Genomic DNA, 14679 nt, shown 5'->3' on the forward strand with positions numbered 1-14679 from the left:
GAGAACCAAGGGCTATATCTGTTCCTGCTTCTAAATTTCTTGAATGGGGAATGCTTATTTAAGATGGTGAGGAAGGCATTTAAAAAAAATAACCAGGCATCCTCTACTGACGGGATGCGGTCAATATCCTTCCAGGATATAGAAAGATCTGCTCGCTGAAGTGTTTCAGGGAGCGTTTGACAGTGATGGGTGGAGGTCATTTGACCGCTGACCCATTACGGATGCAGGCAATGAGGCAGTGATCGCTGAAATCTTGGTTGAAAACAGCAGATGTGTATTTAGAGGGCAAGTTGGTTAGGATGATATCTATGAGGGTGCCCGTGTTTACGGCTTTGGGGTGGTACCTGGTAGGTTCATTGTTAATTTGTGTGAGATTGAGGGCATCAAGCTTAGATTGTAGGATGGCTGGGGTGTTAAGCATGTCCCTGTTTAGGTCACCTAGCAGCACAAGCTCTGAAGATAGATGGGGGGCAATCAGTTCACATATGGTGTCCAGAGCTCTGCTGGGGGCAGAGGGTGGTCTATAGCAGGCGGCAACGGTGAGAGACTTGTTTTTAGAGAGGTGGATTTTTAAAAGTAGAAGTTCAAATTGTTTGAGTACAGACCTGGATAGTAGGACAGAACTCTGCAGGCTATCTCTGCAGTAGATTGCAACACCGCCACCTTTGGCCGTTCTATCTTGACTGAAAATGTTGTCGTTAGGGATGGAGATTTCAGAGCATTTGGTGGTCTTTCTAAGCCACGATTCAGACACGGCTAGGACATCCGGGTTGGCAGAGTGTGCTAAAGCAGTGAATAAAACAAACTTAGGGAGGAGGCTTCTAATGTTAACATGCATGAAACCAAGGCTATTACGGTTACAGAAGTCATCAAAAGAGAGCACCTGGGGAATAGGAGTGGAGCTAGGCACTGCAGGGCCTGGATTCACCTCTACATCGCCAGAGGAACAGAGGAGGAGTAGGCTAAGGGTAAGGCTAAAAGCTATGAGAATTGGTCGTCTAGGACATCCGGAACAGAGAGTAAAAGGAGCAGGTTTCTGTGGGCGATAAAATAGCTTCAAGGTATAATGTACAGACAAAGGTATGGTAGGATGTGAATACAGTGGAGGTAAACCTAGACATTGAGTGATGATGAGAGAGATATTGTCTGTAGAAACATAATGGAAACCAGGTGATGTCATCGCATGTGTGGGTGGTGGAACTGAAAGGTTGGATAAGGTATAATGAGTAGGGCTAGAGGCTCTACAGTGAAATAAGCCAATAAACACTAACCAGAACAGCAATGGACAAGGCATATTGACATTAAGGAGAGGCATGCTTAGCCGAGTGATCATAAGGGTCCAGTGAGTAGTGAGGTTGGTTGGGTTCACAGCGATTCAGACAGCTAACCGGGCCATGGGTAGCAAGCTGGCAGAAGATGGACTGTTTTTTGCCACCACGTGCGTTTCCGTCGGTAGATTAGTGGGGTTCCGTGTGGTAGAGGGGACCAATTCAATTGGCAAAATAGTTACAGTTATAGTGGCCCAAGAATATTGTCCGATAGACCTATTCAGATAGCAGCCGATAAGACAGCTAACAATTAGCGGGCCGCAGATGGTCGTTCAGGTTACGTCGCAACGGAGGGGCCAATTGGATAACTCCCTCGGGCAGGTAACGTCGGTAGTCCAGTCGTGAAGGCCCGGTGGGGCTCCGCATCGGCAGTAAAACGGGTCCGGATAGGTGATTGTAGCCCAGGAGTGGCTGATGGAACTCTTCAGCTGGCTAGCTCCGGAATAATTGATGTTTGCTCCGGGACCGACGTTAGCCAATAAACACTCGGATAGCAGCTAGCTAGCTGCAAGATCCAGGTGAAAATATCCAGAGCTTGTGGTAGAAATCCGGGGATATGGAGAGAAAATAGGTCCGGTATGCTCTGGTCTGAGTCGCGTTGTACAAAACTGGCGATAGCTTTTCGAGCTAAAGGATAGCTGATGACCGCCAACCGTGGTTAGCTGATTACAGTGAACTGGCTAACTTCTGGCTAGCTTCTGTTGTGGATTTCAGATTTGAGGTGAATAATACTTTTTTTTTTCATTGGTGAGGTGGGTTGCAGGAGAGTGTTTTGAAGTTGAGTTTTTAGAAGAAAAAAAATATATAAAAAGATATGCGAAGAAAATATGTAAATATATATACACGGGACATGACAAGACGAGTACAAAGGATGTCTGACTGCTATGCCATCTTGGAGTTGGCTTTACATTTAACTTTTGCATTTAACCTGTTTAGGAAAAAAAAACATTCTTGGTACAAAAACATTATCTGTAAAGAAATAAATGAAATAGCCATCTAAAGCTAACCTCTTTTGCTAGATGACTTAAGTGCCATTATTGTCTGTGCTGTACGATTCTGTATTATAACATGTTTATATAGATTAGGTAAAACTGATTTAAGTTTCCCTGCATTAAAGTCTCTTATCATAAGATATTGTACTTCAGGCAAGCAAAATCTAGAGACTTTCTTAGATTTCGTGCACCAGCTGTTGTTTACAAATGTTTACAAATGTTTACAAATATGCAGACCGCCCCATTGCTATAAATGCTACAAATCCAATCTTACTGAAACATATTTCACTTGTTGGCCTATCCCTTTGTACTGGTACAGATCTTCTACGCACACCACTCCTCTCAGCATCCCTCCCCCTTGACCCATCTTCCTCTACTTTCTTCACTTCACAGCTTATGACAACTTCTGCACTACTCTAACCATGGAAACCTGAACCTGCTTCTCTCTAGAAGCTAGTTTGCGTTTTATAAACAAAGGCATAGGTGTACATGATGACGGTTTTAAGGCGGTACATATTTAAATTAGTTAAGATGATAAGACACAACCATTGGTGCATAACTTTTTCGGTTTCATGTGACGTTGCATAAAGCCAGAAGTAAATCCTTGGTATCGCCTGCTTCCTGAATCCCAGTGTTTGATGCCGTGTTCACGTGTTAGTCGGAACAAAGAAACTCAGACATTTCAGATTTGCTAACTGGTTGAACATGGCATGTGTGTAACTACAACCAGTTAACAAGTCAGAAATTTCAGAGTTTCCTAGTTCGGGCTAGCATGTGAACACGGCATCACACTGGGCGATAGCTGATTAACGCTAAACTTTGTTCTCTTACATTGAGGCGGAGTTGAGTTTTGATAACGTGTCGCGGGATTTGCTAGCAACATTGAGCCATCAGTCAAATCTTCTAAAAATGTAAATTCTGAAAACGCTTACCGGTACCTATGTTTGTCTTGTACAACTACGGTCCTTCCGCAGGGTGCTGAAATTCATACTTTTAATAAAAACTTTTAGCAAATACAAGACCTGACTTTTTCCTCGTTGCTCCGTGCTATCCGGGATCATTGGGACGCCCCTACCCCATTGAAGTTGACATTTTCATTGGTTACGGTTAGGGTTATGGTTAGTGTTAAGATTAGGGTAAGGCGAAGGGTTTAGGGTAGGGACGACACAAGGATTCCGGAGAGCACGGACCCAATTGAATCTCACCTTATGTAGTAAGAGCAATGAGGAAAAAGTCGATGGTTGTATGAATTTCAGCACCCAGCGTTTTGAGAATTTACATTTTTAGAAGGATCAACTGATGGTGGCTCAATGCTGTTACTAGCAAATCCCACGACCAGTTATCAAAACTCAACTCCACCTTGAAATAAGGGAACAGAGTTGAGCGTTCCTCAGCTAGGGGAGAGAGGACCTGCAACTTTATGATCAAACTTTATCAATGTGCTAACTACTGTAATTATTTTATACTTGAGTCAACCTACTTTCAACTGGTTTCATCCAAATATCATCCAATTTGATTAAAATAAATATGATTTTCCAAAGCTACCATTGAAGGTTATATTGAAAGCACAATCACAATCATTTGAAGAAATTGCAGTTTATTTTTTATTTCACTATTCATTCATTACACAAATAACATTTTGATCTTAAGATCAATAATGTCACAGCTGTTTTCCATACTAAAAAGTGAAGTGCCACTCATGCACACCAGCTCTCCATGGCTACAAGCTATACAATGTTATGTTCTTCACCGTGTGAGTCAAAGAAATTACGATCTTGCGTTCGGGCCTTTCCGGCAGTCTTCGTGGTTTTTATATGCGAGAACATAAGTTGTATAATTGTAAACTAACAAAGATTTTTTTCTAGTTAGAACTCATGTATATTAGGTCAAATACAGCACCAACTACATCAATATCTGACAGGGCCCATTATGTGCTACCTGGCCATTAAAGTGCAGCATTTTGCCACATGGGGTTTTGTGCCAACCCCACTTTTAGATTCTGATCGGTCACTGACTGGACTGGCTATTTTCTATTTAGGCCCAAGAGTCCCTCTTGGAGCAGGTCTAGACTGAATCAATGACATGAAACAATATTGAAACGGTCAGTGTGGATTCCAGGCTACAAAACCCAAAACCCTTTTCAAATATTGTCAATTTGTTGCTTATAATCTTCATCCAATAGATGGCACAAGTGGACATTGTGATGATGAGGTCTGGACCATTTGAGAGATGGTACCAGATTCCATTAAACTCAAGGAAGTTATGAAATGTGCGGATTTGTCTTTTAAAGATGAATAAGATTAGGTGAGGGGCTCAAATAAAAACAAAGAGTAGACCACCGGAGCTTGTATGGAATTAAATATACATTTACAAAAGCCTAACTTCCATTTAGCCTATAAAATTTTAAACAAAGAATGGCACAAAAGTAGTTTATTGAGTCAAAAGTTTTGAGTGAAAGAAAGGCTTAAGTCATCCACATCTTCTCTCGGCATTACGCCTCTTGCCTGAGTGTCTAGCACTCCTCGTGTTCTCTCTCGGTTTGGGTAGACAAACTCCTTGGTTTTTGAGGCTTTCAGCCTGGGCACGACAGGTTAGCCCGAGTGCACAGTCGCAGCGGTCAAGATTTCTCCGCAGTTTAGAGCGTCCTCCTCGCAGGAGGCAGGTCTCTCCCTCCTTTGGGATGCGTTGACATCTTTTCCCTTTTAAATAGCGGACGCAGCACAGTCCTGCCTCACAGTCTCCAGAGCGCACGCATGTGGCCATCTCTGCAACTGGAGAGGGAACAGGACAGTTAGTACCACACTCAGATATGCAGAGCTGTAAGAGTTGGAGGCAGCACACACAGTTTGGGACCAGACTATCCTTTTCCAAGCTTTCTTACCTTTCCTTATGTTGTCGTCATCATCATGAGCAAGTTTTTCTTTACTCTGGTTCTTTTTCTGAGATCCATTGCAGGTATTTCTCTGTGTAGATATAGGAACTACATTACCACTTACACATGACAGTCAGCAGCACAATCAAAGTATGTAATGTTAGCATTTCAGTTTAAAAGGGCAATCTGTGATTGGTACATTTTGGTCTTTTGAATTCATGAAATAATCATTTATTCTTGAAGACAGTGGAGGCTGCTGAGGGGAGGACGGCTCATAATAATACCTGGAACGGCGCTAATGGAATGGCATCAAACACATAGAAACCATGTGTTAGATACATTCCACTAATTCCACTCGAGCCATTACCACAAACCCGTCTTCCCCAATTAAGGTGCCATCAACCTCCTGTGCTAGAAGAATATAACATAAATGCGTCCTGAATTTAGTTCAACTGTCATACCCCATCGGAACCCAACCTGTAAGCTTGTTTAATTTATTCTATTGTTTGTAAACAATGTAATTGTAAACAAACACTGTGAAGCCTCAACATGGTTAAAACTATAAATTTGGCACAGCGGTCTAAGGCACTGCATAGCAGTGCTAGAGGTGTCCCTACAGATCCAGCTTCAATCCCAGGCTGTGTTGCAACCAGCCGCAACCAGGAGACCCATGAGGCGGCGCACAATTGACCCAGCGTCGTCCGAGATAGGGGAGGGTTTGGCCGGCTGGGATGTCCTTGTCCCATCGCGCTCTAGCGACTCCTTGTGGTGGCTGGGCGCATAAACGCTGACTTCGGCGTTTCCTCTGACACATTGGTGGGCTGGCTTCGGTGTTAAGTGGGCAGTGTGTCAAGAAGAATTGCGGCTTGGCGGGGCCGTGTTTTGGAGGACGCATGGCTCTTGATCTTCGCCTCTCCCGAGTCCGTACGGGAGTTGCAGTGATGGGACAAGACTGTAACTACCAATTGGATTCCACGGAATTGGGGAGCAAAAGAGGTTAAAAAAAAAAATATATATATATATATATATATATATATATATATATAGAGAGAGAGAGAGAGAGAGAGAGAGAGAGAGAGAGAGAGAGAGAGCAAGAGAGAGAGAGAATTTTCATCTCATGGATGTCAGTACTTGCATATAGCTTTGTCTATGAATTTGAGAGTAGTTATATTTCTCTTTCAACTGCAGATTGCCGCTTTCTGTTATTAATTAAGAGGTAATTTGGCACATAAGGTCACACCATAAACAGTGAGCTCCAAAAGTATTGGGACAGTAGCTAGGTTTCCATCCAATTGGTGACAGATTTTCATGTGAATATTCTAAAATCTGCATAAAAACAATATGATAATTTTCCCTCCAGAGATGTTCTCCCATCAAATTGACTTGATCCTGCTAAAAGGCTGTGCGTGATGACGTAGTGCACATATAAATACCTTTTGCGGTTAAAATCCCATGCACCGAATTAAAAATACAAGTTAAAGGGGTTTCCATTGCATCTTCAACTCTACTGATGGTTTCCTCACAACAACAAAAAAATGATGTCATATAGCGAGTGTGCCAACTCTGGTATTGGCACGTGCACTCTAGCCAACAGCGCGCAGATACACGTATAGACTACATGATGAGATTATTATGGACAAAAGAGCTGATTATTTTATTTGTCGAATGGCAGCCAAGCATCAATGATCATCATGGGGCGGCAGGTAGCCTAGTGGTTAGAGCGTTGTGCCAGTAACCGAAAGGTTACCTGACTGTATCCTTGAGCTGACAAGGTCAAATCTGTTGTTTTGCCCCTGAACAAGGCACTGTTATTAGGCCGTCATTGTAAATAAGAATTTGTTCTTAACTGACTTGCCTAATTAAATATAGCTTATATAAAAAAATATATAAAAGAAAAAATGGCACCAGAATAACACCCTTGTTATTTATTGGAATAGAGCATCAAGCTCATCACCTTGCACTTTCACCACCCTGTGAATTTCATCATAAACTGCATACTTCCCCGACGAGTCGTAGTGGGAGGACCACATGTCATCATGTGACTCCAAGTTTACTTCGACATGATGTTTATTATATCAATATTTGCATATAAAATCATTTCCACAAACATTTCTGGCATAATTTATTTCACTGACACAAAAAGGACTCATTGTCTAGCGTAAATGTTATTTTTCCATCAGGCATGCCATCACATGTTATATTTGACATGTTCTTTACTCGCTTAAAAAGCTTGGAAGGAAAACTAGCTATTGAAATGTTTTGTTGTTGTTGTGGCTCTGTGCTCCAGCCCTTTTGAAATGATACAATAGTTATGATGTTAAAGTGCAGACTGTCAGCTTTCATTTGAGGGTATTTTCATCCATATCTGGTGAACCATTTAGAAATTTCTAATTGTTTTTGTACATATTCATTTTAGGGTACCAAAAGTATAGGGACAAATTCACCTTTGTGTATTGCAGTATTCATAAGATAGTATTTGGTCCCATATTACTAGCTTTCAATATTACATCAAGCTTGTGAGTTATCCTTTTTTGGGGTGGTATGATATTTATGCCTCTGTAACTTGCTCACTTATCATTACTCACGATTCATTCAGGACTACCCGTAATCATGGTAGTATCCATATTTATGTAGAAGTGTTTAGAAACATATTCTATTATTTAAGAATTAATTTGACTACCCAGTGATAACTGTCTCAGATCCCTTCGTTCTTATCTCTCTCTCACACACACACTACAGCACTCACCGTTGACGGACTGCATTCTTGATCAGGACAAGATGGCCTGATGTGATGGCGAGTAGAAGATGTATCTGCCCTGCGACGTGTGTTCACATTATTCTGTACACCCACCGTTCCACTGTGCGGGTCCACCTGTATTACGAAGAAAAGCATTGGCCTAATTCAATCTGAAAAAGAGACACTTGAATGACACTTGAATAACTTGAATCCACACAGCTGCAAAACGTAGCCTAAGCATCACTGGTCACTCCACTGCAGGTGCTCTCACCTGTTCCAATAGATCCATCGCTTCTTTAGAGGATCGGATTGAATTGGAGTCGAGGCTGCGCACAAAACAATGAGAACACATGAAAAGCAAAGCGATCGTAGGTGTCCACATTGTTGACCAAATAAAATGACACATAATATCCAGCCGTTGTAAATAGCAAAATCTCTAATACAGAAGGCGAACCCACTTTTCTCTGAGCAGAGCAGGTGTATCCTGGTACTTATAACCCTACACCGGCCCACCCGCACATTGTAAAGCTTCTACTTCTTTCATTGCACACCAAAACCCACACCAATCCCTCCTCCCAACACACAGAGGCTCTTTGAAACGTATTTTTAATAAATAAGAAATATTCTTTGAACAAACCGCATCAGTCGACATGGATGAGAGCTACATCCTGGCCGACCGGAACATATGGTAAGCTGCTCTCTTTAGAACTAGACTAGTTTAGGCTATAGGGGGAAATGTCGTAAAATGAAGAATTGTCAACCGTTTGATGGTCTGAGATCCCTATCTATCACTCCTGTAATAATAATAATTAGGATATTAACTGTCTAAAATAATGTAGTAGGCTATAATAAATGTGTTACCTCCACCTTATTTTGATATTTTCCTATTCTCTAAGTAGGCTACTTGACTCTGAAATTAATTTTAAAAATAAGGGTGTCAAACACCTTCTTCCTGTGCACATTTCCCTTGCCCAATTGCTTCATTTTTTTTGTTAGATACAGATCAAACATGTCAAAGTGAGGGCAGGTATTTACGAGATCAGAGGACTGATATGAGGGGTTGATTCTGTCAATTTTTTATAAATGCTTACCTAGCAGTCAATACATGATATATTAGTCTACTTTTCATGATGTTAAATTAATATATTGAATAATCTATATCATCAGGCGATATATTGAATCATATATGACACTATTACTGCACCCATTGGGAATCTCCTCCCCGCACAAATTGCCTTATTTCAAAGGCTCGAGCAAGAGGGATGCATTTGGGAGCTGCGGGTCCCGAGTCCGACAGAGATCATTGCGGCGCGGTAGCCACTTTTCATGCTGCGGTTGGGAGCGGGCGGTCAGACAGATAACTTTGTTTTGTCTCGCAGATTATTTGGAAACGGCCAACTTTTTTGTTTGCGTTAGTTTAGGCCTACCTTTGTGTATTTTTCACAAACTATCAGAATTTGCTGCTTCGAGTGATGTAGCTTACCTCTCCTCTCCTCTCCTAGTTGGGCGTCTGAGATCAGGTGCGACTAGTATATGTGTGGTCTCAATAAATAGAGTAGGTTGTCTATGCATTGGCGTAGAATCACGTGGCAGTTATCGTTCCAAGGAAATTAAATATGATTAGACTGTAGTTACCTACAGTCAGTGTCTGTAAATAAATATTGATAATGGAAGGAAGTGGAGGGAGGTGCAACCATTGAGTGATGGTGCAATCAAAAAATGACAATCATTGAAAAGGAAAAGACGCAACGAGCATAGGCAACCATGGTGAGCGAGCATTGCGCCTATTCTATTTCGATAAATATTGATTCACCCCTTCATTTCTCTCTGTCTGCAAAAAGTACTCCTAAAAGTTATCCTTTATTCTATATGCAAAACATAGCTCAAAAGAAATTGCAAGTGTCCGCTGTCATCATTCTTGCTGCTTCAAGTTTAGTTGCCATAAGTGCAGGATCAGGTGTTCATGTGGTCTGACCCCTGGAATTTTTCAACATTTTGTTAGGTTACAGCCTTATTCTAAAATGGATTACATTCTTTTTCACCCCTCATCAATCTACACACAATTGCCCATAATGACAAAGCGAAAACAAGTTTTTAATTACTTTAGCAAATTTCTTTAAAAAAAAAAAAGAAATATCAGATTTATATTAGTATTCAGACCCTTTACTCGGTACTTTGTTGAAGCACCTTTGACATTGATTACAGTCTCGAGTCTTCTTGGGTATGATGATACAAGCTCGGCACACCTGTATTTGGGGAGTTTCTCCCATTCTTCTCTACAGATCCTCTCAAGCTCTGTAAGGTTGGATGGGGAGCGTCGCTGCACAGCTATTTTCAGGTCTCTCCAGAGATGTTCAATCGGGTTCAAGTCCGGGCTCTGGCTGGGCCTCTCAAGGATATTCATAGACTTGTCCCAAAGCCACTCCTGCGTTGTCTTGGCTATGTCCTAAGTGTCGTTGTCCTGTTGGAAAGTGAACCTTCGCCCAAGTCTGAGGTCCTGAGCACTCTGGAGAAGGTTTTTATCAATGGATCTCTCTGTACTTTTCTCTGTTCATCTTTCCCTCGATCCTGACTAGTCTCCCAGTCCCTGCTGCTGAAAAACATTCCCACAGCACGATGCTGCCGCCACGATGCTTCACCGTAGGCATGGTGCCAGGTTTCCTCCAGACGTGATGCTTGGCCTTCAGGCCAAAGAGATCAATCTTGGTTTCATCAGACCAGAGAATATTGAGAGACCTTAAGGTGCCTTTTGGCAAACGGCAATCGGGCTGTCATGTGCCTTTTACTGAGGAGTGGCTTCCGTCTGGCCACTCTACCATAAACGCCTGATTGGTGGAGTGCTGCAGAGATGATTGTCCTTCTGGAAGGTTCTCGCATCTCCACAGAGGAACTCTGGACCAAGGCCCTTCTCCCCTGATTGCTCTGTTTGGCCGGGCGGCCAGTTCTAAGAAGAGTCGTAGTGGTTCAAAACATCTTCCATTTAAGAATGATGGAGGCCACTGTGTTCTTGGGGACCTTCAATGCTGCAGAAATGTTTTGGTACCCTTCCCCATGTCTGTGCTTTGACACAATCCTGGGACTGAACACCTCCCTCTGCAACTGGATCTGGACGACTTGATGGGACGTCCCCAGGTGGTAACGTTAGGCAACAACCCCTCTGCCACGCTGACCCTCAACACGGGGGCTCCTAAGGTGTTTGTGCTTAGTCCCCTCCTGTACTTCCTGTTCACCCACAATTGCGTAGCCATGCACGACTCCAACAAATTTGCTGATGACTCAATGGTGGTAGGCCTGATCACAGATGGCGATGAGACCGCCTACAGGGAGGAGTTCAGAGACTTGGCAGTGTGGTGCCAGGACAACAGCCAAGGAGCTGATTGTGGACTGCAGGAAAAAAAGAGAAGAGCACATCCACATTGACGGAGCTGTAGTGGAGCAGGTTGAGAGATTGAAGTTCCTTGGTGTCCACATCACTAAGGACTTAACATGGTCCACACACACCCTCACAGTCATGAAGAAGGCACAACAGTGCTTCTTCGACCTCTGGAGGCTGAAAAGATTTGGCATTGGTAATTGGATACTCAAAATGTTCTACAGCTGAACCATCGAGAACATCTTGACTGGCTGCATCACCGCTTGGTATGGCAAATACAACACCATTGACATAAAAGCGCTACAGAGGTTGTTGCGGACAGCCCAGTACATCACTGGGGTCAACCTCCCTGCCATCCAGGACCTCTATATCAGGCGGTTACGGAGGAAGACCTGCATTTATTTTATTTTTGCCGAGCGGTGCAGTGCTCTAGGGCAACCCCAGGCTGTGTTACAGCCGGTCGTGCCTTTATGTAAATGTTTACCTCAAATACCTAGTACTCTGCACAGTGATATGGTACTGGTAGTCCATGTATATAGCTTAATTATTGTGCATTTTATTCCTCTTTTGTTAAATTGAATTGTGGGGAGGACTGTGGATCTGTCTCAAATCAAATCAAATTTTATTAGTAACATGCACCGAATACAACAGGTGTAGACCTTAGTGAAATTCTTACTTACAAATCCCTAACCAACAATGCAGTTTAAAAAATATGAATAAGAATAAGAAATAAAAGGAACAAGTAATTAAAGAGCAGCAGTGAAATAACAGTAGCGAGACTCTATACAGGGGGTACCGGTACAGAGTCAATGTGCGGGGGCACCGGTTAGTTGAGGTAATTGAGGTAATATGTACGTGTAGGTAGAGTTATTAAAGTGACTATGCATACAGTGGGGGAAAAAATATTTGATCCCCTGCTGATTTTGTACGTTTGCCCACTGACAAAGAAATGATCAGTCTATAATTTTAATGGTAGGTTTAAATGAACAATGAGAGACAGAATAACAACAAAAGAATCCAGAGAAATGCATGTCAAAAATGTTATAAAATGATTTCCATTTTAATGAGGGAAATAAGTATTTGACCCCTCTGCAAAACATGACTTAGTACTTGGTGGCAAAACCCTTGTTGGCAATCACACAGGTCAGACGTTTCTTGTAGTTGGCCACCAGGTTTGCCCACATCTCAGGAGGGATTTTGTCCCACTCCTCTTTGCAGATCTTCTCCAAGTCATTAAGGTTTCGAGGCTGACGTTTGGCAACTCGAACCTTCAGCTCCCTCCACAGATTTTCTATGGGATTAAGGTCTGGAGACTGGCTAGGCCACTCCAGGACCTTAATGTGCTTCTTCTTGAGCCACTCCTTTGTTGCCTTGGCCGTGTGTTTTGGGTCATTGTCATGCTGGAATACCCATCCACAACCCATTTTCAATGCCCTGGCTGAGGGAAGGAGGTTCTCACCCAAGATTTGACAGTACATGTCCCTGTCAAATGATGCGGTGAAGTTGTCCTGTCCCCTTAGCAGAAAAACACCCCTTAAAGCATAATGTTTCCACCTCCATGTTTGACGGTGGAGATGGTGTTCTTGGGGTCATAGGCAGCATTCCTCCTCCTCCAAACACGGCGAGTTGAGTTGATGCCAAAGAGCTCCATTTTGGTCTCATCTAACCACAACACTTTCACCAGTTGTCCTCTGAATCATTCAGATGTTCATTGGCAAAATTCAGACGGGCATGTATATGTATTCTTGAGCAGGGGGACCTTGCTCAAGGATTTCAGTCCTTCACGGCGCAGTGTGTTACCAATTGTTTTCTTGGTGACAATGGTCCCAGCTGCCTTGAGATCATTGACAAGATCCTCCCGTGTAGTTCTGGGCTGATTCCTCACCGTTCTCATGATCATTGCAACCCCACGAGGTGAGATCTTGCATGGATCCCCAGGCCGAGGGATTTTGACAGTTCTTTTGTGCTTCTTCCATTTGCGAATAATCACACCAAATGTTGTCACCTTCTCACCAAGCTGCTTGGCGATGGTCTTGTAGCCCATTCCAGCCTTGTGTAGGTCTACAATCTTGTCCCTGACATCCTTGGAGAGCTCGTTGGTCTTGGCCATGATGGAGAGTTTGGAATCTGATTGATTGATTGCTTCTGTGGACATGTGTCTTTTTTACAGGTAACAAGCTGCGGTTAGGAGCACTCCCTTTAAGTGTGTGCTCCTAATCTCAGCTCGTTACCTGTATAAAAGACACCTGGGAGCCAGAAATCTTTCTGATTGAGAGGGAGTCAAATACTTATTTCCCTCATTAAAATGCAAATCAATTTATAACATTTTTGACATGCGTTTTCCTGGATATTTTTGTTGTTATTCTGTCTCTCACTGTTCAAATAAACCTACTATTAAAATAATAGACTGATCCTTTCTTTGTCAGTGGGAAAATGTACAAAATCAGCAGGGGATCAAATACTTTTTCCCCCCACTGTAGCTAATAACAGAGAGTAGCAACGGCGTAAAAGAGGGGGTTGGGTGAGATGTTCAGGAGTCTTATGGTTTGGGGGTAGAAGCTGTTTAGACGCCTCTTGCACCTAGACTTGGCGCTCCAGTACCACTTGCCGTGCTGTACCAGAGAGGACAGTCTATGACTAGGGTGGCTGGAGTCTTTGACAATTGTTAGGGCCTTCCTCTGACATCGCCTGGTAGAGAGGTCCTGGATGGCAGGAAGCTTAGCCCCAGTGATGCACTGGGCTGTGCGCACTACCCTCTGTAGTGCCTCGCGGTCTGAGACCAAGCAGTTGCCATACCAGGTAGTGATGCAACCAGTCAGGATGCTCTCAATGGTGCAGCTGTAGAACCTTTTGAGGATCTGAGGACCCATGCCAAATCTTTTCAATCTCCTGAGGGGGAATAGGTTTTGTCGTGCCCTCTTCACAACTGTCTTAGTGTGCTAGAACCATGATAGTTTCTTGGTGATGTGGACACCAAGGAACTTGAAGCTCTCAACTTGCTTCACTACAGCCCCGTCAATGAGAATGGGGCGTGCTTGGTCCTCCTTTTCCTGTAGTCCACAATCATCACCTTAGTTTTGATCACGTTGAGGGAGAGGTTGCTGTCCTTGCACCACATGGCCAGGTCTCTGACCTCCTCCCTATAGTCTATCATCGACAAACTTAATGATGGTGTTGGAGACGTGCCTGGCCGTGCAGTCATGAGTGAACAGGGAGTACAGGACGGGACTGAGTACGCACCTCTGAGGGGCCCCTGTGTTGAGGATCAGCATGGCGGATGTGTTGTTAACTACCCTTACCACCTGGGGGCGGCCCGTCAGGAAGTCCAGAATCCAAATGCAGAGGGAGGTGTTTAGTTCCAGGGTCCTTAGCTTATT

The 14679-nt window shown here is 43.2% G+C and overlaps 1 protein-coding gene across 1 annotated transcript; it reads right to left on the reverse strand.

The window, feature by feature from the left end:
* Positions 1-3900: 3900 nt before the first annotated feature.
* Positions 3901-8536, reverse strand: LOC106587028 (uncharacterized). Its single transcript, XM_014174875.2, has 4 exons — positions 8201-8536; positions 7939-8064; positions 5202-5283; positions 3901-5091 (listed from the first exon to the last, which is right to left on the reverse strand). Exons 1-4 carry the CDS (start codon positions 8333-8335, stop codon positions 4790-4792), a joined length of 645 nt encoding a protein of 214 aa, XP_014030350.2. The 5' UTR covers positions 8336-8536; the 3' UTR covers positions 3901-4789.
* Positions 8537-14679: the final 6143 nt, after the last annotated feature.

Source organism: Salmo salar, chromosome ssa26, assembly GCF_905237065.1.
Source record: "Salmo salar chromosome ssa26, Ssal_v3.1, whole genome shotgun sequence".
Taxonomy (NCBI): domain Eukaryota; kingdom Metazoa; phylum Chordata; class Actinopteri; order Salmoniformes; family Salmonidae; genus Salmo; species Salmo salar.